Source organism: Daktulosphaira vitifoliae, unplaced genomic scaffold (genome assembly GCF_025091365.1).
Source record: "Daktulosphaira vitifoliae isolate Bord-2020 unplaced genomic scaffold, ASM2509136v1 Scaffold_3, whole genome shotgun sequence".
In the NCBI taxonomy this organism is placed as follows: Eukaryota; Metazoa; Arthropoda; class Insecta; order Hemiptera; family Phylloxeridae; genus Daktulosphaira; species Daktulosphaira vitifoliae.
The window spans coordinates 26,172,007-26,198,381 of NW_026099574.1; the positions used below are offsets into that span (position 1 = coordinate 26,172,007).

The window sequence follows — 26,375 nt, forward strand, 5'->3', positions numbered from 1 at the left end:
CAAAAATTTTCCAATAAAAAAGATATTTACATAATGTATTCCAAGATACTAATTTTGTTAAATAGTTAAATGTTAAAAGTTATTAAATAAGTATTAATGGTCTTTATTACACGTAGAAAATGTATAATCTATGCTAAATTTAAAGTATAATAAAAATGTAAAAATGATAATGAAGTCATAATTATTTAAAAACGTTGTATAAATATATTATGTTACTCTAAATAAATCAACAAAATGTACTTTTCTGCCGATGCTTTGAAATTTTGCTTATTATAACTAGGTAACTGTTTTCAATTATTTTTAACGACTTAAATTAAAAAATTCTAAAATAAATTCAATAATTTAAATAATTACAAGTGAAACATTGCTGTACGTATTATGTAATAATAAAGTAAAAAAAAATTTCTAGGAAGTTAGTTTAAATTGATGTGTAAACAAATGCATTTTTAGACAGTAAATGGTTTTTACGTACACCTTGAATAATGGATTTTGGTGCTTTAATAAGATTCTATTTGGTGTTGATATTCTTCTTCAAATGATAATAACTGAATAAATGATAATATCTTTATAAATTCTTTATAGTCATTTCGTGTTAAATTATCTTTTACTTTATTTTCGACGAATGATAACACTTCACGAATGATAACATATATTATACTATTAAAATGTAATTTATAGTGTTCATTTGCATAAAGAAATGTCCAAAATACTTCAATTAAAATCGTGAGTTAAATTTAGGAATTCTGCCGCTACCAATAATCTATTAATTTTCCTCATTAAAAACATTTTTCTTAATTTTTTATGCATTGATAGTGTGACCTTGTTCCAATCAAATGAGCAGTGTTTGAGTCTAACGACCCAAATACAATTTTAATTTTAATTTACAATTTGTTTAATGCTGACGTTATATTTTTACAGAAATAATTATTAAACATTTTTTTTTTAAAGTGAGGGACGGGTGATACCAGCACTAACTTTCCAAGTATTCTTTAAAAATCAAAATTTTATATCACGGACTTATAAAATATCCAAACATTAACTTTTTTTACAATCTAGTAAATAAATGCTAGATAATTTAAAAATAGCAATTTTACAGAATTTAAAAAATAAATTACATTTTTCTAAATTTCTAGAGTAATAATGTATTTATAAAAAAATTTGTGAATATTTTTTTTATTGAAAATTTAAACAACTTTTACTTTATACATTTTAGCGCTATCTAATATAATGTTATAGTACTCAAAATAAATGTAAAAAACCGTGTAACAACCTCTTTGGTCAAACTTCAATCCTAATGGGTTCCATCCCAATGGGAAGGAATTGGTTGATCAACTCTAAATTTTCAAAGTACAAGTTTTTTATACTAAGTTAAAAAAATTACGGAGTGCTGTAATCTAATATCTGAGAATAAATTTTACACTATAGGTTTGAACCAGCTTAGTGTTTATAGTACAAATAATTAAATCTATTTTATGAAATAATATTTTATTGATAATGATAACCTTTCCATTCTTTTTCTTTAGCTTTATCATAATCTGAAATTATTTTTTCAATGTCCGATCCTGAAATTTCTCCATTATAAACTTTTTGATCACAGTCAGCACAAAAACGAACTCTAATGCAGGGTTCCATTTTTGATACAACTTTCTTACAGTTCATACATTTATCTTTAAATAAAATGTAAATAAATGTATTATACAATTATTTTGGATTCTACTTAGAAAATGTACATGGTAATATTATTGGATATGCATTAAATATTTGATTTTAGTGTCGATGTGAAGCTGAGAATGTATTAATTGTTGATGTGTTTATCACTACAATCTGCTGAGATCATACTGATCCAATTTCACTCAACGATAGGTCAAAATATCTCAATCATAATTAGTTGCAGATATTACTCTCAAAATTTGGAAAAAAATTCCCTTGTTCTACTAAATATCCTTCAAAAAAATTATGAGTACGACTTAATATAAATTATTCATTTCTTCGATAAAAATTTATAAAAAATATTAAATTTTTAAATTTTTGAGAATTTTGTACATTTTTTTTTATCTAAATAGCAATATTATTGACCTTTAATTGTTAAAACTAAACAAAAATAATTTTAGAAATTCGTATAACATTTTATATTTTTAGGTTGAACAAAGGTAGATAAAATTCGAATTTAAAATTCTTTTTCTAGAAGCCACTCACATCAACACATATAGAAAGGATATTAATTTTTAATTTAAAGTTCTTGATCACATTACCAGAAGATTTCTTTGGAATCTCAATTTTTTTTAATTTAAACTATTATTTTGACAATATATTTCAAAAATATACTTACATAAACGCTTTCCTAAAAAACATATATAAAAATACAATTATTTATTAAAATATATAACTATATTAAAATATAATTATCTTTGGATAATTATTTTAAAATATTTAGTGCTATATTGTGTTAAGCGGTCAATATTTAGAATGTTTTATTAAGTGTTTAAAAAAATAATATTTTTTTTGTAAAAAATCCTATATATGTAAATTGTGTTATTTATAATATTAGTTAATTTTATAAATTATTTGTGTTGGATTTTATTGGAGAAAGATAAACAAAAACTCATATAGATTAGATATAGATATTTGAAACCAAATTCATACAGATAAAAATAGAATGTCTTTGCGCAGACCTAATAAAAATTTCAGATTATAATCGAAAAACGCTGGCGACAATAAACGATTTTGAAAATATTTTTAAACTCTTACGTGTGCTAAAAAAATGTTGTTATCTTTGTAAAAATTTACCTAGAATAACGTCATGGAGTTCTTTCAATTAAAAAAAAAAATTTGAAAATCGGACATTGTTGAGTAATTTTTTCGGCATTGATTAATTTTTCAATATTTTAATATACAGGGTGTTCAGTAAATAAGGAAACGAATTTCTATTGCACTCATTGTTTGTAACAATTTAACTGTTTCCAAACTTACTGAACACTCAGTATATTATATTAGTATATGGTTCAACATAAAAAAAAATTTGATATAATAAGATAAAATTGAGAATATTATAATTATTATTTATTAATAGATAATAATAGAATAAATACCTTCGGGAAAATTTCCATGACAGTCCTTTACAATACAACTATATCCGCTTATTCTAAATTCTAATACACACTTTAAACAATACTCATGTGTGCAATTAACGAAAAACGGAGTAACTGGTTTCTCTGAATTACACTGTGTGCATCGCTCTTAAACATATGTATGAAAAATTTACAGTTAAGACAATAAAATTTAACATTGATTTTTATGTGAGATAACATAATTGATTGTATAAATTTATAATTGAAATTTTTTTTTAAAACATTGTTTTATTTTTTCAATTATTTCCGAGAAAAATTTTTGTAACATGGTTTTCTGATTATCATATTACAGAAGTATAACCCTATTAAAAATTTACCTAAAATGACCAAAAGAACTTGTCATAGCAACTTGTTGTTTATAATACATAATTTTACAATGTATAATTATCAAAAGATAATAAAATGGAAAATAATTTTTTAATCAAAACGGATCGCTTGTTGTAATAACTAGGTGAGGTTAAGGCTTGCTCCCAAAGGTTTCTCTAATCCTCAAAAAATTGTACGTTGTATAAAAATAAATTTTAAAACATATCATTAGCCTTTCCGGAAAATTTTTTTAATCATTTTCCATATATACATACGCTAAAATTAATATTTTTTAAATAAAAATATTTATGACAATACAAGTTATATAATAATTTTTTTCGGTAATATATAGAGTGGAACAGGTCAAACTGATAACATTTATAACTTTTGATACAATTAACATTTTATTGTAATTTATGGATACTTAGTTTACGTTAAATAATATTTTTATTTTTTGTTTTTAATAATATAAATAATACATTTTTTTTTAAAATTTAAAAATAGCCAGTTTATAGCACTTTTCTGATAAAAATGATTTTAAAACAATTTTAAGACAAGTAATTATTGTGTAACAAGCAATTCGATACATAAAGTGGATATGTAACGTGGGAGGAGTTATAAATAAAGAACAGTACGAACTGTTTGAACGAACAATAACTTTAGATCTCGGACTTCGCATACTATTCAATTATTTTTTTTTTATAGCAAACTTCTTAGCTCACTTCATTTTAAAATAAATCTCAAAGGCAAACAACTTCTATAAGATAGCGTTAACCATTATATAATACAACAAAAAACTTCAACCAAAGAAAACAACTCAACAGTGTTAAATCAACATAAAACGAGTCACTAATCGAACATAATCTAACATAGAAGAACAAAGTAAGAAAAAATTACACTGAAACTATCAAACAAATAGTACAACAGAACTCGAAACATTCGATAGTCACTATATACAAACAACGACATATCCAGTAACAGGTAAAACTCAAAGGCTATCGCCATACGACATTTAACCATACTACATGTAAAATATTCGAGATTCATCACGAAAGATAGGCAATATGAAATACACATGTACGTGAATGTTTTATAATATTCTATAAGCATGTCAGGTTGGGTTGGGATGGGTTAGATACAATCTACTTTCTTTATTGATTAAATAGTGTTTTTCAATAAATAAATATTTAAAAAAACCCATAAAAAAAATACCAAAGTATCTAGAATTGGTAAAAAACCACTTTTATGGATAAAAAACTTAAGCTCGTTAATAAAAATTACCATATTGAAATTTTGGAGGATAATGGATGTTGAAATATTTTAAAGTTCTGTAATACATTATTTGATTCACACATTAATAATGAAGATGAGCAATTATTAATGCCTTTTGATTAATGAATAAAACAGTTAAATGGTGTTATTCTAAAAGAAATGTAGATTTTAACATATTTATATAAAAAGTATAAAAAATTTAAAAATAGCGTCTTTACGGATAGGTTACAGATTATGGCCGAAGTACCCGACTATGCCGGTCTCGATAAGTATTGTGCACAAAAAGCATTTCTTCAGAACCAGTTTAACAAAAATATATTAAACATTTATTTATTAAAATAGAAAACGGGTAAAGAGTAAAATTTATTAAATATAAGATAGATATTTGTTGTCATCACATTAATATAATAATATTTCAATTTTAACACCATCTTTGGTATCAACGATATTAATAAAACTGCGTTATGAAGCCATAGGTGATAGGTTGAAATGTGTTACAACAATATAGAATTTCAAACAAAAGAAAGTAAATTTAAATTTGTATTGATGTATTAGATACATCAATACAAATTTTCATTAGCATCCAATAATTATTAGATGCTAAATAACATGAAAATTAAGAAAAATAAAGTTAAAAATTTCAAGTTTCAATTTGAATATATGTTGAATATTATAAATATATGTTCTTGTTAAATAAACTATAACAATTGTTATAATTATTAATATTCATTTTACTAATTTTTGGCACCACCTTCGGAAATTTTCAAAACACCTTTCAAATAATTAATGTTCAAAAAATACATCTGTTTAAAATTTTATTTTAAGTAACAATGTATATAAAATATTATTAATATATTTAAAGATAATTGCAAAAAAAAATTAATTATTGAATAATTTTATCTACGCAAAATAAAGGTTTCAGAACCTAATGAAATATAGAGAAAATGTTTTTATATGTTTTTACTGACTTTTTAAAAAATGTCATGTTCAAAAAATAACGATGCTAAAAAAATAAATTTGAGTAATTGTTGTTCAGTAACTAATCTTGTAATAATACATAGTTTATTTTATTATTTGCTTTTTAAAAGAATGTATGATATATTCAACTTACTTATGGGTTTAATCGTTGGTATATTATGATCTAGAAATATATATACGTGTAATAATTATATTTAACTCATAAAGTTCCATTTGACTCTTTAAGTTTTTTTATAATGTAAATCATTTGTAATGTATTTTATACTCTTAAAAAAAATGCTATAATTTTGTTATATAGATTTATCATTAATCATGGACTACTTAATTAATCAAAGATTAATATCTAGATTCAAGATATTAGTTATCAATATATAAAAATATATTAAATATTATTAATATATTTAAAGATATTTGTAAAAAAATTATATTTTATAAAAATAATTTTATGTACGTTAAATAAAGATTTCAGATCCTAATGAAATACAGAGGAAATATTTTTATATTGTTTTCCTTAACTTTAAACTTTCTAACCTTTTAAAAAATAACGGTACATAAAAAATAGATTTGAGCAGTTGTTTGGTAATTAAATTTATAATAATATTAAGATAATTTTTCTATTGAATTTTAACGGAATGTGTGATACATTCAACTTACTTGGCGTGGCTCTACTCATTGACATGTTATGATCTAGAAAAATATATACAACTAATAATTATAGTAAATTCATAGAGTTACATATGATATTTTTATTTATTTCTTAATGTAAATCATTTGTAATGCATTATTATATTTTTGAAAAAATGCTATAATTTTGTTTTACAGGGTGATTAATTTATCATGAACCATTAAGTTAATCAAAGATTAAAAATATTGAATTTTTTTTTTGTTTCTTTTGGTTTATGTTTTTTTCAATGTATCAATCATAAAGTATTTTTTATGTTAATCTCCTATAACTTATAAGGGTATAGACTTTATCTGTTCAAATAGTAATATACGTAATTAACTAGCTTATTTATTAGATAATGATATATTTAAGAGAATGACTGTCCAATAACAACTATTGGAATAGTATTTCGGAATTGATTAACATTTGTAAAGCTAGGCGGAAAGTGAGCGGTCTAAAAATATGTCATGACAAGATTATGAAAACTCGTGCTCACCGCCAGCCATTTCTTTGAATATTTAGTAACTTCCGAAATGCTAATCCAATTGTTGTTATTATTCAGTCATTAGTATTAATTAGATCATTTTTTATTTATTTTTTTTAAATATGAAAAATATTAATGATATAATATCTACACAATTTACTTTTTAGTAATAATTCTTAATAAATAAAGTAAGAATTATTCTTAAATAATTCATATATACATAACAAAAATCACAATATTATAAAATGTGTACTATATATTATGTTGATAAGAAAATAGTATCACTAAAATCATGCGACATTTTATACATACATGTTTTTAGGTAACAGCTAACTAAGTATTAATTATCATGTTATAATTAATACATATGATAATAATAAAACAGTCAAATTGAGCACTATATCAATCAAGATTACCAAAAAGAAATTGGGTCTATCTTATGTATAAAGGAAAAAGGCTAAGACTCAATAGTAAACTCCGATCTCTCGCGACACTACTTTTCAGGTTTACGCTCTTCTCTGCATTTATGACCTCTGTCATAGATTTTAATTACAAGAAAAGTATTAATTGTTTTTAAATAATAAGGTTATATGATCAGTCGAAATCATTAATATAAATATATAAGTAATTAATATTATCTTATTGTATATTAAGAGCGAAGCATTTGTGCTGTTGTGGCACTATTCAAGGCAAAGAAGTATTTGGAGACAGGTTGTGTTATTGCACATGCTACTCGGGGTTACTTAATACACATGAAACCATATCCTTATAATTTAACATACCAATCGAATAATCTCATTATTTTAATACCTTATTATTTTTAAACCTTCGTACGACGACCCCAATGGAATTATTTACAATTAAATATACGTATAATTCACTAGTGCTCTACTCCGTTACCCCTTTCACAAAAGATCATTATTTTTACATTTTAATATTAAAATAGTAACAAATCCTTTAGATTTATATCTTTTTATTTTATTTTGAATTACTACAGCAAATAAAAGTATTCAAAAGTAAAATTTTCGATATTATAGATATTTTTCTATTAGTAAAGTGATCAATGAAAAAATAATCACTCTTTACATAAATTATTTATTTATTACCGTTATGAATAACCATAAATACAATAGTTGAAGAGAAGATTAAAGAAAATAATTTCTGAAAAATAAAAGATTTAAGTTAAAAGTAAGATTGACTCTAGTAAAATATTCAATTTTAAAATTTGTATTTTTCAAATTATTATATTTACCATTACGATTTGTTGAAAGATAAAAAATTATAGTTTAGAATACTACAAATAAATTTTTAAGAAGAATTTAATGTAATTAGAGTTTTATTAAAGATTTTTTATAGTTATTTCAAAGTGACTATAATAATAGTTGATATGATATGTTTATCCAGTTGCAATAAAATGTTACTATAATTATATGATAAAATAATAGTTTTACATAAATCAATGTGAACTTAATATTATCACCAATAAAATAATATACGTAATTTATAAAAATTTTGTTGACAGTCTTTTAGCTTCAATGTGAAACTAAAAATGTATTAATATACACAACCATGATATTTTTTTATGTCTTCCAATAAAAATTCTTAGCTCATACTGGACCGAATTTGATGATATATACGTTAAAAGAACCCGACTTTATTCCAGTTGAAGATATTATCTTTTAAAATTAAAGTACTCAGCCATACCAAGTGAAAGGGTTGCTAAGTTGTCATAGGGTAGTTAGCCGAAAGGTAAAGTGATCATTGGGATCCTCTATGGCACCTGGCGCACCATAGAGTATACAGGCTTATCACAGTATCGAGCTCTGCTGTACTGAGATGAACCTTTATTTTTCGATTACTCGTGGGAACTATATGGATAAAAACATACAAACACCACAAAATAACGAACTTGGTACGAACAGGGACCCTACGGACATCCTATCGGAACAAGTGTGAACTGGAGATTCTTTTCAGAAGAATCGTTGTACTTTAAGGTCTCAATGTGAACAACGGAACACTTGGTGAATTAGCAAAGAGGCAGCAACGTCAACATATGCAGACCATGAGTCGCAAGATCAACTGGGAGCAGTAGCTGACAAATCGAGCGTTTAAAACTTAGACCCTTAGAGCGTTTAAAACTTACTGCATCACAGTAAGGGGGCCAGCAGTGTATTACTAAGGACCATAACTGAGAGGCTCACAACACCCTTACAAATAACACCTATTCAGAAGCCATGGATAAATGGTAACCAGATTAAGGGGCTAAATCTAAGGAATTTTAAACTGTTTCATAAACAAGCAGATAAACCATGAATTTGTACTTTGGTTAATAATAAAATTAAAGCCAGCTTGATACTTAATCTATCTTGACTATTAATGAAGTAACACCAAGTAATGGTAAAAATATTATGTAGCTTCAGTATACCTACCATATGAGGTCACCGACCTAGGTAAGGACCTAACTATGCTCTATAATTATTGCAAAAATGAAAAATATTTAGGACATGCCTTGCCTATTGTTATCAACCGGAAAGCTGACGAAAAGCCAGGGTGGTGTTTATACCTAAACCTAACCGGACTAACTATTATGAAGCAAAATCCCACAGGCCATAAGTCTTACTTCATTTCTTCCTAATACTATGGAGAAACTTATTGATAGGTACATCAAGGAGTGGCTTCTAAAGGAGAACCCTTTACATGAAAACCAACATGCGTATCAAACGGGGAAATCTACTGATACAGCTCTACATTGCTTAACCACTAAAATAGGGAAAAATGTATGCAGTAGGTATATTCCTGGACATTGAAGGGGCTTTTGACAATACTCCTTTCGATGCTATGTGTGAATCTGCACAACAGCATGGAATAGAACCACTTATTACTAAGTGGATAGAATCCATGCTTAAGAATTGCTCAATTTTGGGACAGCTCAATGATACCAAAGTAATCAAGAGTGTTAAACAAGGTTGCCCATAAGGCGGGGTTCTATCCTCCTTGCTATGGTGTCTAGTATTGGACTCGCTTATTTGAGAGTTAAACAAATATTGTTATACACAAGTCTATGCGCATGACTGAGTTATAGCAGTGATGGGTAAATTCCCAGACATTATTATAGACTTATCACAACAGAGACTAAAAACTATACAGATATGGTGTAGTAAGTATGGTCTATCTGTTAATCCAAATAAAGCAAAGGTTGTTATGTTCACTAGAAGGAGAATAGGACTAGACAGTCTTGACACTCTTACTCTAAATGGACAAGAATTTAGCTTAAAATCGGAAGTAAAATACTTAGGTATTATCTTAGATAGTAAGCTAAAATGGAAATCACATGTTGAGTCAAGAATCAAAAATGTAATGACTACATTGTGGACTTGCAGTAGAGCCCTGGGAAAGACATGGGGTCTTAAACCAAGAGTTATGTATTGGTTGTACACATCAGTGATTAAACCTATGATATTGCACGGTGCCCTAGTCTGGTGGACCAGAACAGCACTCATTACAGCTAGGAAAGAATTTAGTCGCATACAGAGAATGGCTGCTATGGCCATCACTGGAGCATTAAGAACTACACCAACGGTCGCATTAGAGACACTAATCGGATTGCCTTCTCTGCATCTAGAGGTTAAAGCTCACGCCAAAGCCACAGCACTAAGATTCCACGACTTAGGTATATGCACTTTGGAGAGTAATACAACAGAACATGGTAAAATACTAAAAGAGATAGACCAGGGCTTTTTGAAATATCCCTTGGACTATATCAAACCGGTTCTTAAGTATAACATTCCCTACAAAGTGGAGATCACTACACGTAATGAATGGAATATTAACCACCTGACTGAAAAAGGAGGATTTGTGTTATATACAGTTAGATACAAAAAATCAGGAAAGGTAGGTGTTGGAATTTGGGGTTTAAAGCCACGAATAAATATCAGTATGCCATTGGGCACAATACCCACTATTTTCCAAGCAGAGGTGATGGCGATACTGGTAGGGGCTCAGAACCTGCTGGTATACAAAAATAGGAAGATATTGGACCAGAACCAGTGGTAGGACTCACTGAGCAATCGCTCAAAGCGCTACCCAAGAATTGGTACAAAGAACAACACAGGAAAATCTGGAAATACTTGGTAGTACCTAGACAATCTAAACTGTTTATCAAAACCCCTGGTCTATTGCTGGGTGATCTTAGTAGCATGTCTAACACCAATTAACCACTTTGACTGGTCTACTGACAGGACATTGTCACTTGCTTAATCATCTTTACACAATGGGGGTATCGGACTTACTAATGTGCAGACAATGTAGAATAGAAGAGGATGACTCATTTCACATTATGTGCGAATGTGAAGGTGTCCACACTAAGATCAAACTACTTGAATAAACCTCTTCCTAAAAAAGAAGATATTAAAAACCTAAGACCCAGAGAGATACTTAATTTCGCAGGAAAGACAGGACTCTTTGGTCATCCATAGGGGTGACTTGATGGTCCACCTTTATACAATGATAGGTATAATGTGATAACATTACGGTGATAACACTTAGATGGGTAAACCGAATCAAGACAATTCGGTATGAGTTGCGCACAATGAACCAACAGGTCTGAGTGCATGGGCATTAAGTCCACCTAACTAATAACTAAAACTAAACTAAAACTAGGTCTATAATTATATCTCAATAAGTAATTTTTTTATATTTTTTTAAAAATATTAATTATTTTTAAATTTTAAATAAAATTTAAAAAAAAATTCGTAGATAGAAAATTTGTAGAGTAGATTTTAAGAAAAATTTTGGTAAATAATATCTTATTAATATTCAGTAGTAAATATTCTGTAACATTTTAAAGTTTGTGAAAATTTGAATTTTCATGTCTTATTTTACGGTATTAAACATTGAGATACTTCTTGAGTAAAGGACAGAAAAAAACACTATCTTTTCATGACTACTATAATTTGGAGGTGTGTAACTTTTTTCATGAAAATTACATACGCTTTTGAAAAAGAGACATAATTGCCTTATCAAATTTCCTATTATAGTATTAATACCAAGTTTGTAATTATAATAGACTTTATACTTAGTATAATATAAATCTTGACTCGTGATAAATACATTCAAAATTCAGTTAGAATAATTAGTTTTATCTCTAAAGAGATAAAACTACAAATTAAGAAATAGATATTGTTTGCGTTTTTTTTTTAATTAAAGTCGGTCATTAGAACGTTAACAATTTTCATTGAAAAATCCATACACATATCATATATAGTCCTTTTTTATAAAACATAGCCAGCGTTTGATACCGTGGAATAAATACAGAAAAATTTGAATTTTTACAAAATTAAATGTTACAGAAAATGAACTACAAAACATTAATGAGAAATTTTTTTACCAAATTATTTCTTAAAATTTATTCTAAAAAATGGCTATTTTGAATTTTTTTTAAACATTTTTCGTAAATTTTTAAAATTATAATTTTTTATTTTAATTATAAAAATTATATTTATTACAGTATTATTATAAGTCTTATGTATATTAAATATTTAAAAAAAAATTAGCAAAAAATATTAACTGGATCAAAAGTTATTTAAGTTGTCAGTGTGTGCTGGGCCACCTGTATAACGATATGCACAATTGTAAAAAAAAAAAATATATATTTTCTTTAAATATCTCTTTTATTATAATTTAAAATCTGTACGAATTATTTGACAATCAGTAAATAATTCATTATAGTTCTTGAAGATAAGGTTTGGGATTTGACCAGTTTTTAGTGAATTCTTCAAAATAGGCTAGAAAATATTTAAGATTAAATTATTATATGGTCAAATTTTATTTTAGAGTTTTAGTTTTAAATTTTTCAATTTCTTAAAATATAATTAAGTTTTTATTTAAAAACATATTTTTAAATTTAATACTTTAAAAGGACTGTCTGTCATTGTATACATAACATAGCTCGATAAATTTGGGTCATTGATTGTTTAAGAAATTTTTTTTTTTGTACCTATAGGTTTTTTGACGCTGATTCTGAATAAGATCTTAGTTTTTATCTATATTTAATATTAATTATGTATAATAATTGTGTAAAATATTCAAATTATTTGAATATTTGTAAAATTACTGTTTTTACATAAAATGATAATTAAAAAAAAAAAAAAATTCAATATTCTTCAATTATATTTATAGTATCATGATGATAGTTTGTGCTAATTTCGAAATAATTCTGTTAAGTTACATCTTGATATTTATTTTTTAAGTTGAGGTTTATGTTTTATTAATGTTATTATTATTTGCATCGATAGAAAATATTACTAGGTTTCAAAATTAATAACATTTTGAATAATGCGTCCCTTTTTGATGACATAATCGCTATAAATGTAAAGAAAAACTTAATAAGTCAATAAAAATTTAAATACTGCTCTATTTAATTAAAAATATTTTTATTATATATTTCATATATCGTAGAACAAAGGCTTGAAAAATTATTTTTCAATTGAATCTAATATAAATAAATACGCAGTATCATTTTCTTTTACCGAAAAAAATACACACATAAATAAACAAATCAATATGTATTAGTTATTTTCAAAAGGAAACGGACGTATTTATATTCCATATGTCGTATAACAAAAGAAATACGTTGACTGTGATGTAATATTGGTAGTCACAGTGTGCTCGACTGACATTTCGGTTCTATCGAAGGTGTCGAAGAGACGTTATCATAGGAAGTTTAATGGAATTACGCCAAGGTATGAGATGCAGACGAAGTGCAAGACACAAATACTAAGCGTACCAGTATATAACTTAGAACAAGGCGTAGACGAGGTGCAAAATATAAGTACTAAGGAGTGAAAACAAGTAGGTAAAGACGTCAAGAATTAACAAACTAATTTTGACGTAATGTTGAAAGTCTGACAGTGACAAACGAGTACTGGACTGACGTTTTGACAATAAATCTCGATAAGCTTAATTGAATACCTAGTACCTTAATTTAATTTAATTGTCAATTCAACAGTCGCCAACTAAGTGTTACCTTAATTTATTTTCTACAATTATTAAAAAATATTGATGACATGACAGCACGATAGTGTTTATGTTATTATAATTAATTACGATAGAAAATATGAGGATTTAAAAAATACTCAATTTTGTTTTTACGTCACTTTTAGATTACATAAACAATAAATCGTAATTACTGTTATTATTTTAAATTCAAAATTTCTTAACGCTGTTAAATTTGGTAAAAAAAATACAGACCTATGAATTTTTTCTGGTAGAATGCTATTGTAAAATCAGATTTTGAAACTTTCAATTATTTATAATAAAAAAACCCATCATAAATAATTGAATTGTAACATAAAATAAAATAAAATGGTGTAGATGTTTTTATTTCAATAAAAAAATTTTACTATTTAATTTCCCTTTAGATTTTTTTAAAATCTAATTAAGGAAATATAAGTGTAGAAAACGACGACAGATTCCACTAAGGCATAGCAATAATGATAAAAGATATCAGGAATCATGGAAAGAATCATTGATGGGTAATTATATGTTGAGTTTAAATTGGAAAAAAATTTGAATATTATAATATATTTATAAATTATAGAAATATATATGTATATTTTAACTTTATTTAATATTAAAAACTGACTATTTTTAAAGATTTTATTTACTAATTACACTATTTAATAACTTAATATTTGAATATTTCAAAATCTTATTTTACAATAGCATATTTTCACAAAAAATATATAGGTCTGTATTGTTTTTTTTTTTTTTTTACCAAATTTAACAAAGTTAATAGATTTTTAATTAATAAATAGTATTTATTTTGATTTTTTTGGCTTATTAAGTAACTCTTGATTTCTCATTATGTATTCTATCTGGTTATAATTAATAATAACAAAATAAACATCAGAAAAAGAAAAGTTATAAATAAAAGTATAGCTTCACCTATTTAAATATGTTGTAAAAGTCAACTTAATAAGTACATATCAAATATGAAATGGTTTCGAAATTTGTACAAATTATCATCATGATACTCTAAATATAATAAAGGTATTTTGAAAATTTTTTTTTTTAAATAACATTTTACGTAAAAAACAGTAATTTTACGAAAATAATATTATGGCCAAAATATTTACGTTAGAGAAACACTAATAGGCGTCAAAAAACAAAAAAAAAATGTCTTTATCATTCCATGACCCAAATTATGTTTAACTGTATAATTTTTACGTGACATATTTTCCAACTATTATTGCACTTGTTCATTCATCAATTTTTATATTGAACTTGTATATGATAAGAATTGTTAAGAAAATAGGTTATTTAAACTTGTTAAGGACCCGATAAAAATTATTGAATCACAATAACATGTATCTAGAGTGATTTATTTATAATAACAAATGAGTGTGTTGTAATAAAAAATCACTTGTAAGGAATATGAGATTGATTAATTAAGTTAAATATTATTGTTTACAACTTTGTAAACTTGAAAATACAAAAAAAAATAGAAAATCCAACCCACTGACATTTAATATTAGTTTGGGTAAGAGATCTAGTTTTTTATATTGTTAAGTATTTAAATTTCAGGTATTAAGACCAGTTTTTTAATTTTTATTAATGTCTCTGATATTTTAAAAATTTGAAAAATTGTAGAATCTGAAATATCAAAAATTATTAGCATATTTATTAGGGTGGTTCAAAAATTATATTACTGTTCCACCATATTTTGTTATAATGTATAAATATTTATACTGTAAAAATTTGGACTCGATCAACCAACTCTTATCTGTACGCCGCATTGGAGTTGATGTTTAATCAAAAATAACAAAGAAGGTTGTTAAATAATTATTCGTGTTTATTTCAAGTAATATTATAGGTAGCACAAAAGTATCAAGTAAAAGTTATTTAAATTTAAATTTCATATAAAAAAGATATTTACAAAATGTTTATAAATCCATTATTACTCTAATAATTTAAAAAAGATAACTTATTTTATAAATTCTACAAAATTGATATTTTTTAATTACCTAACATTTTTTCATGAGATTATAAAAACAGTTAACATCTGAATACTCAATGATGTAAATTTTTATTTTTAAAGATTATTTGGAAAGCTAGTGCTGTCCTGCTCTTACTACAATTTTTTTTTAAATAATTAATGCTATAAAAATACAACGTTATCATTAAAAAAATTGTAAATTGAAATTAGAATTGCTGTTGGGTTATAAGACTTAAACTCTGCTCATTTGATTTGAACAGGGTCGCAACTATCGATGCATAAAAAATACCCTATGCTATTGAAAACTTTAAATTACATTTAATAGAATAATAAATTATATTTATGTGTTAGAGTGTACAAATTCTCAAATATAATTCTATTAGAGTTGTGACTAACATTTTTTTTGTTACTATTGACAAACGGAAAATTTAAATCTTATACTGGCAGGTGCAGATTGGCTGTATTCTGGGCTACTACAACATTCCTTCATCGATATATATTTGCTTCCCTCAACTTAAATGTGCCCTTATTATCTACTTACAAGTATTGAGAATATTCAACAAAAAAGTTGTCATCCTCAAAAAGAGGTAATAAAAATCCAATTGGCTACCTGTATTTGTAATACCTTGTGTATTATACATGTATATTAACTCAAAAATTTGAAACTTTAATTGTTTATATCTAATAAACAAATAAAGTTATATTAAAAATTCAAATGCCATTTACTATTAAATTAAAAACTCAAACATTTTATTAAATTCAAAATATGTGTTCCCATTTAAAAAAACAAAGTTGACACCCTTACAAGGCATAAGGGATGAACATAAAAAGTTTTAAATAGTTAATAATTCAAGAATAATGTGTAACTAAAGATAATAATAAAAAAAAATTTTTTAATTATTATTATTCTATAAGTAATTGAGTGGGTTATGATAAAAAAATCACCCTGTATGTGAGAAGTGATCCGCTGTCTCTTCAATTATATTTGTACAAGAACACAATATTTATTCATTTCAGCGTGTAATATATTATATTATAAGGTTTAGAATTAAATTTTATGAGTACATAGATTAAGTAGGCATACAGGAAAATCAAGTGATCATCAATAATAAGAAGTATACCAAGTAAATTTAATAAATCGATAATAATTGTACAGAGTTAATCAGCAGTTCTTGTTATTTCTTGTTTATTTCAGGAGTTAGGTTGGAGGTTCATATGTATAGCCACCATACAATTTTGGGTAGACACGAGGAGACTCAATCCCAACTATCATCAATAACTGTCAAAACTCGTGGCATTATTGATATTAATGAATTGACAATTAATCACAATAAATCTCATATTAATAAAAGTATAGTATGTATAGTAAATTATAATAGCACAATGCGGTCGAGACACAGTGTGGACGAGGCATAGATGGGACAAGTATAGATGATATCTGTATATATTAAAATCACTATCGTAAGAAACGTTTCGATGCAAATCTGTAGATAGTGTTTCATTTTGAGAAATTGCTGGATTATTCTAAAAGCAACATCAACTCTTATTTCTTTAATTATATCTTGATTAGTTGTTCTTTGATTTTAAAATATAATATATGAATAAATAGTAATTATAGTTTTTAAATTTAGTATGAAATTGTGAGGCCAGGTATGATGTATGGTTTATAGTATTGGGCGGTTGACAAGAAAGTAGAGTAGAGAATAAGTGTAGCAGAGATGAGAATGCTTAGTTGGATGAGTGGAGTGACTAGAGAAGATAGGATAAGGAACGAGCATATAAGAGGAAGTATAGGTGTTGCGTCAATCGTGGATAAGATGACAGAAAATAGACTTAGATGGTTTAGTCATGTTATGAGGAGAGAAGAATTGGAAGCTGTAAGAACAGTTATAGAAATGAATTTTAAAGAAAGAAGAGGTAGAGGAAGACCATAAAAGAGATTGAGGGATGTTATTGAATGCGACATGAGGACAGCTGATGTGAGCATAGAAGATGAGGGAGATTGTGTCAAGTGGAAGCTTAGGATAAGGGTGGCCGATGCCAAGTAGTTGGGATTAAGGCAAAGACAAAGAAAAATATTACCAAAAATTTCGTTGGCAATTGACATAATATGATTGTTGTTTGGGAATGTACAATTTAGCGTTTAGTTGGGTTTAAACAATATAGCGTCAAATCAATTACCTACTCTATGTAGTATCACATTTTAATACATGTAATAATTAATACTTATATTTAATAAAATATATCACCATATCAGTGTTTCCCCGTGGATAAGATGAGTAATAAAATAATACCCTTACACAAGATTTAACCTCCCTCTTACGCATTCCATAAAATGCCCACGTAAAAGATTCTATCACATTAACCAATCAAATACAGCAAAAAATATTTCAAGAATCTCACCAGAGATCGCTAAACCAGTTTTGCGGGTTATAAAAAGGCCATTTTCTCCCAAATTCGGGTGGTTCTTCTGTGCTTGGTTCTCTTACAGTGGTTATGTACGATTTCTGAACATCCCTCTAGCGGATACTGGGACGCCTTGCCATTCTATCTATGCATCTCTACGGCTCTCTGGAATACTCAACCAAGATGTGAATGTGCGTGAGTTTATGTTTCATTCTTAGCTACAATTCTATATGAAATCTACATAATTTTTACCCTCTTTCGTAATCACTGAAAATATTATACATCTTATTTTCGGTCGAATACTTTTGGTGATATAAATATTCTAACACATATAAAATATTGGTATTTATTTATTTCTTTTAATTTACATTTATATTCATATATATATATAAGCATATTCTAAGGTACTTAATTTGATTGAGTTGTATCTACTACTTATTGAAGGGCCACAACCTGGCTGGACAGGGTAATAGTACAATAATATCATAATTAGGATTTTAGTTAACCATAAGATTTCTTCATAGTGTCTCTCCACTTATCGACTAGCTAGTCTGATCTCAGCCACAGTGCGGGCAATCGGAGTGTAGGACACTAGTATAATCTATTGTGCAAAGAACTGAAATTGAGCTCGCATCTACCCTAGATCACTATTTGGACGACTGAAAAGACGTAGGCCACTTGGAAATAGTTTGTTGCACAGGACAGTTATGTTGCTTAGAAGTTATTTATTTGCTTTATAAATTATTAAATAATAAATATATTAAGGTAAAACACCATATACAAGGTTAAGAACTATACTACATAAATATACAAAAGGTTTTTACAAAAGACAGAGTTATAATAAACCTAGACTTCACCTTGGGTAGATTTAATATAGAATTGTACTAGAAAAGTAGTTACATGCGAGTTAATAATAATATAAACCGTATAAATATAATTGCGTGCATTAATGCGTAAACGTATACATCGATAATCATTACATCAACAACATCATTCATCACAAGAGAATATCAGGATAGTCAGAGGTAAGTGAAACATTTGTTTATATAATAAGTTTATAATAGATCCTTTACTGAAGAATTTTTTAGTAATAAACAATTAGAACAAGATAGGTCATTGAGAATAAACTAAAATATTTTTATAAAAAACACGATACTTGTGACTCGCCGGAAATTAGTGTGCGCGTTTCTGTGCAGGAGCTAGGTAGTGACCCAGCCTTCCTTGTAATTCCATCTTATTCATACATTAGACGTTTTTACACAAGCATACCCCAAGATCCCTTTCTATTTCATTTTATTGTAGTCACTACCGGGTATCTATAGACACTTTTACTTTCCATTGGTACCCATCCTTTTTACACTACGCCTGCTACGATTATTATTTCCTTATTGGCCACCTGTGTTACATTTCTTTACATTTCTTCCCTTTCACGCTCCGAGCCCCAAACACCTTTAATAACATTCCTTCGCCACCTTATTATAGCCATTTTGTTTATTACAAGACTACCCCCTACTACCTACATACCTCCACTCTTGTCTTCTTTTTGTTTATTACATCTATCGGTTGTATATTAATATACACTACACTTTAATGATACAATAAATAAATAAACTCGCACATACAAACATATGCATTTATAACATAGTGTCTAATGTAAGTATAACATGATAAAAAGTAACCGTAAAATGAAAAAAATGGAAAATAAATTTTAGTACTCATATTAAATGTAATGTAACTCGAAAAATATTTGTTTAAATGAAAAAATATACGATAATTTGTTTGTTTATAATTGTCTTATAAACAACTTTTGTACGAAACTTTTTTTTGTAACTTATATATTTTTTGAGAAAATGAAAAAAGCTCATATTTTTTAACTTTTTCCTGACTGTAAAAAAAAAGCTCAATTCCAATCAATGAGGACTATTAGTATGTCATTATACATAATTTAATTCAAATTTTAAAAAAACAAAATTTGGTTGGGAATTTTTTCCGCAATTTTTCCTTTGTTGACTGGTTTAGATGTCAATTTTAAACTTGTAATTGAGCTAAAAGTTATGGTAGTATATTCAATTTTTTTTACTATAAACTTTCATAAATCTTTATCAAAAATTTTTCATCAACCTTAAAGAACCAAAAAATGGGTGAAAATTGAAAATTTGGACTGATTATTTTTAACATATTAATAATCAAATCAGTACTAATTTGAAAACAATTTTTTTTTCTTTTAATTATTATTTTATATATAATTAGTAATAATATTAAAAATTAGAAGTGAAAGAAAAAGTCTACTTTTAATATAATATAAAATATATATTAATATATTATATTTATATATATATAAATATAATATATTTTAAAATCAAAGAACTACTAATCAGGATATAATTAAAGAAATAAGAGTTAAAGTTGCTTTTGGAATAATTCACCAATTTCCTACATTAAAAAAAAAAAATTTAGTTGGGGAATTTTTTCTGCTATTCGCCAAAATTACTCCTTCGTTGACTAGAATGAATCATTAAATAGAAAATTTTATGAGAATTAAAACAATGTTATTTTTAAGATTAATATGCAGTCAGGAAATTTTATAATTACTATTTACAGTATATTTATCAGAAAAACTTATTACTTTTTTGCATTTTTATCGTAATAGACAATATAAATAGAAATCATAGTAATTATTTCAGTAGTAGATGTGTAAAGTATGAGCTGGGACCCCCCAAAACGGTCCCGGCCGTTTCCTCTACCTAGATAGACGTGCGATATATGTTTAAAGAACGCAGTATTTCCGGAACATTTTCAAAAATTAAGTTGAATAAGTTAGTTTTTGTAAAAAAGTTGCTATTTTAAATCCCCCTCATGAACAGGTTAAATGTTAGATTTTCAAAAAAATGATATCAAATGAAAGGGAAATATCTAAGGTTTTAGTATAATAAAAATGATGTTAATTTGTTTATTTTTCAAAAAGTTATGGAAGTTTTAAGAAAAAAATGACAAAATTTACCGATTTTTAAATTTGTAATTTTTTTGGAGATTTCCCCCATTTGCGGGGAACGAGGGAAATTTTTTTCAATTTTTAAGGGTAATGTCTTCAACTAGATACAATTTGTGACCTTTTGACGTATTGTTGAAAGAAATCAGTCCAGTAAGAGCTGAGAAAAAGTGGCAACAGACATAAAAAAAAAAAAAACTCATCATGGTAAAATTAATACCTTCTCAGCTTCTCATCGAAGCTAAAAATATATTATTAGAAATTTATATGCTAGAATAAATAAATGAATATTTATTTTTAGAAAATGTAAATGTTGCGGAGAGAATGCAGGTGGACCTCAGTGCAATTAGTCCTAAACGTCGTAGATAAAGTAACACCGATAATACTATTAAATGTAAACGGGTAAAGGTGAAACGATTACAAGACATTACGACGAGCGGTTTTCATAAAACGGGAGAATCGTTGAATAGTAAAATTTTATGGTTTTACAAAAAGAATATTGAAAACGTAGCTGGGTATCAATCTTTTTTGTCGACAACTGTAATATTATATTATTACTTATAATATTAAAATATTATATTATGTTATCTTTTGTACATGTATGTCATATATTATGAATTCACAAGATCACCAAAACAGGGTTCCCTTATCTAAGACTTAAAATAATCAATAAAGTAGTCAATTAAATCTGATTATCGTACAGATTCAAAGTCACGCCCATGTGAGGGTTCTCAACTAAGTCCAGCCAATCACATTCAACTATTAATTGAGATCTACAGTTTCTAAGATCACACTAGGGATCGCTACACGACCCTCGTCTACTATAAAAACCCATTTTTTCCTATTAAAATCAGTTCTTTCGGCTATTTTAAATTACACAAAATCTGCGACACTCTACTCAAGATTCTACTCTCTGGGACTTAGTTTATTTTTTAATTTATTTGGACTTAGAATATTTTTCAATTTTTAAAACACTTAGTCGTTTTTTTTAATTTATTTGGACTTAGAATATTTTTCTTTAAAACTAAATGACACTTAGAAATTTTAAAGTGAATTTTGTTTTGGTGAATCTTTTAATCTAATTTAATTTGTTCATTATATAATGATATTTTATTTTTATTTTACCATGGAAATAAATGTCAATTAATATTTTAAAATAAAACATTTTTTTTTTTAAAATAAAACCGAATCAACTCTAATTTTCTCAGTTAATGATAAATATTGATTATATGACTAAGTGTATTGCAACTCTATACTTACTGGGTAGCTAATCTTCTGTGGTTTAATGTCTTTGTTCTAACGAACATCGCGCCGGCAGACAGAGTAAAGGTTGCAATTAAATATTTTTAAAGTTAGGTGTTAGGTTAGAATATATTTGTAAGCCTATGTGTATTGGGTAGCTAATCTTCTGTGGTTTAATGTCTTTGTCTTAACAAACATCGCGCCGGCAGACAGCACAGAGAAACTTACAAATATATGTTTTTAGTGTTTAATTTTTGTCTTGGTGATTATTGTGCCGCATCCTTTCAAGGTGCTTTAATTTAGCACCGGGACACATTGGGCCACCACAATTCCGCCCTGACAAATCTTTTACATAGATATAAATATTTCTGAATCTTGTTTTGGCCAGGCCAGAGGAAAATTTAAGAAATATTGGTGTCGATCTCTCAATAAAATATAATCTCTCAAACAATATACTCATTCTACTAAGTCAACTAAAGATACATTATTTGATTATAATTATAAAAATATAGAGTGTATAGAATCTCTTGCATACAATAATACAGTCATAGATTTTGTGTAACAGTTTCGTATTATTTATAATTAAACGCTTTATTCTCAAACGGTCATATTTACTGTTGAAATCAAAGTGTACAACGTGTGAAATACAGTGTAAACTCATAATCAACATTGGATTGTCAAAAATAAACATTACACTACGTGGGATACAAGGTAAGTACAAATTTAAATTCCCGCTTTCAAATTATAAATACTATATTGCGTAATAAACCATTAAGATAGGTAATAAAGTTTGGTAGGATAATTGACTTCATTTATTCAATATTGTTCAACCCCGAGATCAGTTCATTATTTTTGTCACAACGTTTTTGTGCATTTTTATTTATTTGATCATTACCCTCATGTATTTAAACTCCGTTTATTCACCCCTCTGAATCATTTTTTATTCATATTATTATATTCTTTGCACCCTTACATATCTTGCCACATTTAAACATGTGTTACTCCGCCATTTACCATCTTATTTAATAATTTTTATTATTATTCGGCCATACATACGCTATATTATATCTTTAGTCTGAATAAGAACCAACCCTTAGATTTTCTTTTGGTACAATATAAGCATTTATACATTCAATAGTAAAATCCACATCACCACCATTTTTTTTCTTATCCTCCATTATTAATCCCTATAAACCTACCTATCATCTTATAATATTTTATTATACCTACCATTTATTATATTTTATTATTTTNCCTATCATCTTATAATATTTTATTATACCTACCATTTACTATATTTTATTATTTTACATTCCAACAAATTCTACTAAATACAAACTTTTTCTTTTTTTTAATCTTTTTTTCTTTTTGGTTTATTACACAACAAGAGCCGAATTATTTGAAAAATTACGCGACTGTCTTAAAGAAATGCGCCCGATAAAATTCAACCTTAAACTTGAGGCGACTTATACTGTACCGAATAATGAAACCAAGTACGAAAATCGGTCATTTATAATGTCGGCAGTCGAGATAATTAACGAGGACGATATCGGTCATGCTGTGGATATTTCATACACAAAATTATTAGAAGAACAGGAAAACTATGCTGGTAAAGGTAGTAATTTCTCGTTTAAACGGTATTTTACTGGGTGTTTACAAGTATCAGCCTTTAGGCGGGAGTTTTTACATTGATTTAAAATAAAAAAGCTGTAATAAACCCACAAAATATAGATCAACAATGTTTCAAATGGGCTATATTAGCGAAAAAAGTTACGGAAGGTAAAAGACATATAGTAGAACAAAACTATAAGTCTATAGAAAAATCTTATAATTTCTCCGGATTATCATTCCAAACACCGATTTCAGACATAAAAATGTTCGAAAAAAATAATCCGCATACTTCAGTCAATGTTTACGGACTAAAATTGAAAGATTTACATAATTAACCCGAATATTTAGTTTATTCGCTGAAAGTGTGCGCTGAAGAACGTAAAGACCATTTCGATTTGTTAATTGTGACAAACGCCGCGGGTGATAGTCAATACACTTATATCACTGATTTTGGAAAACTGGTTCAATCACAAATAACAAAGAATACGGCAAAAAGGATATTTTGCAAACTGTGTTTCACGGGCTTTAATAATGTACCTAAAAAGTATAAACTATATGAAGTTGAAGCGCTAGAAGAACATAAAAAAATTTGCGTTGAAAACAAACCGTTTTTACCTGTAATGCCTGAAGAGGGTACTAAATTAAAGTTCGAGTCATGGGGAAAAAAACAGAAACATCCATTTGCAATTTATGCTGATTTTGAAAGCCTGTTAGTTAAGTCCAATAATGATACGAAAGGCAACACAAATTTTGTTCATGAAAATGTTGCAATGAGCTATGGATACATAGTAAAAGCGGCCGATAGTTTACCCATAGAATTATTGCAACAGTTTAATATTCAAACGACGCCTAAAATATATAGAGGAAATAAAAGCACTGAGCCGGAGGAAGTAGTCAATCGTTTCATGGATGACGTAACTGAAGTGACGTTGAAAATTGAAGAGTTGCTCAAGACGAACGTTAATATTTGTACGACACACGAAGAAACTGAAGAACATATTAAGAAAACCTGCTGTGACTTGTGTAAAGGTAGTTTTACAGAGAATAATCATAAAGTAACATTTTTAATATATTTTTTTTAGAACCAAATACCAACACAAAAATCAAANGCAGACCATGATCATTTGATAGGTAAATCATAGACATAACTATGTTAAATGTATAGTAATATAAAAAGAAAAATTTATATATATTTGTTTCAGGTAGTTTTAGAAAAACGCTTTGTAACAGTTGCAATTTAAAGTTAACAACGCCCAAGTTTGTTAACGTATATTTTCATAATCTCAGCTCGTACGACGGACACTTTTTAGTTAAAGCCCTTGGAAGAGATACTAGTAGAATAAGTGTAATACCCGCTACAGAAGAAAAATATATTTCTTTTTCAAAGTTTGTTTCAAATAAATTTTTGCTTATGTTCGTTGATACATTTCGTTTTATGGGCACTAGTTTAGCGGCTCTCGCTGAAAATTTGCGCGCCGCCGACATAAAATTATTCGAAAAAACCGCAAAAGCTTTTTCATCGAACAGTGACATTGATTTGGTGACTCGTAAAGGCGTGTATCCGTATTCATACCCGTCAAGCTGGGATGTACTCGAAGAAAAACAATTGCCGTCAAAAGCCGATTTTTATAATGATCTGTCAGAAACACATATTGATGAATACAAACACGCACAAAACGTTTGGCAACATTTCAATTGTAAAACACTCGGTGAGTACTCTGATCTGTTATATGTTATATGTTATATAACATATGTTATATGTTCATCTTCTCTCTATGTCTGCATTGTCGCCGCCATCTTAGGGTTTTTTAGTTATAAGCTCTATGGCGCTTGCGAACCTATAGTATCTAGAGAGGTTTTTACTTTGATGGTCAATTTCACATTGTAAAAAACTCGATGAGAGAATTTTTTTTTTTTTTNATAATAGATATTTTAGAGTTTTATTTTTGTACTTCTTTTTTAAGTATTATAAACAACTATTTTATTCATTAAAAATAAAAATCATAGCAATAGTAACTTTAAAATTTTGATAAATCTAATAAATAAATGTTTATGAATCATTAAAAATCTATTTTTCTTGGTTAAAAATAAGGCAACTTATTTTATAATTATATGTTACTAAATATATGTTAAAATAGTTATTAAATACTGGGAAAATACTGAACTCTATTAAAATATTAAAATTTCATATAGTTAAAATGTTAATTATTTTTATGTTATAAACCCTCGCCCAAAGCTAATAATTTTATTATGCAAATAAACTTTCTTAAATTAAATAGTTATTTTGGTAATTTTTTAAT

At 26.9% G+C, this 26,375-nt stretch overlaps 2 protein-coding genes across 2 annotated transcripts; one reads left to right on the plus strand and one right to left on the minus strand.

Moving 5' to 3' along the window:
- Positions 1–2,261: 2,261 nt before the first annotated feature.
- On the minus strand, positions 2,262–8,194 carry LOC126902778 (uncharacterized). Its single transcript, XM_050680383.1, has 6 exons — positions 8,085–8,194; positions 7,939–7,993; positions 6,339–6,371; positions 5,818–5,847; positions 3,090–3,236; positions 2,262–2,341 (listed from the first exon to the last, which is right to left on the minus strand). Exons 1-6 carry the CDS (start codon positions 8,085–8,087, stop codon positions 2,283–2,285), a joined length of 327 nt encoding a protein of 108 aa, XP_050536340.1. The 5' UTR covers positions 8,088–8,194; the 3' UTR covers positions 2,262–2,282.
- Positions 8,195–9,607: 1,413 nt separating this feature from the next.
- On the plus strand, positions 9,608–11,046 carry LOC126902096 (uncharacterized). The gene is made up of 3 exons (XM_050679120.1): positions 9,608–9,775; positions 9,980–10,807; positions 10,858–11,046. Exons 1-3 carry the CDS (start codon positions 9,608–9,610, stop codon positions 11,044–11,046), a joined length of 1,185 nt encoding a protein of 394 aa, XP_050535077.1.
- The last annotated feature ends 15,329 nt before the right edge of the window (positions 11,047–26,375 follow it).

Excerpts from the sequence above, each read along its gene's own strand:
- LOC126902096 (XM_050679120.1), top strand. The coding sequence starts at position 9,608 with ATGTATGCAGTAGGTATATTCCTGGACATTGAAGGGGCTTTTGACAAT. Across the intron at positions 9,776-9,979 it reads GACAGCTCAATGATACCAAA|ATATGGTGTAGTAAGTATGG; the intron begins GTAATCAAGAGT and ends AAAACTATACAG. Across the intron at positions 10,808-10,857 it reads CCACTATTTTCCAAGCAGAG|GAAGATATTGGACCAGAACC; the intron begins GTGATGGCGATA and ends ATACAAAAATAG.
- LOC126902778 (XM_050680383.1), bottom strand. Across the intron at positions 6,372-7,938 it reads ATTTATGGTTATTCATAACG|ATCATAACATGTCAATGAGT; the intron begins GTAATAAATAAA and ends ATATTTTTCTAG. Across the intron at positions 5,848-6,338 it reads AATGAGTAGAGCCACGCCAA|ATCATAATATACCAACGATT; the intron begins GTAAGTTGAATG and ends ATATATTTCTAG.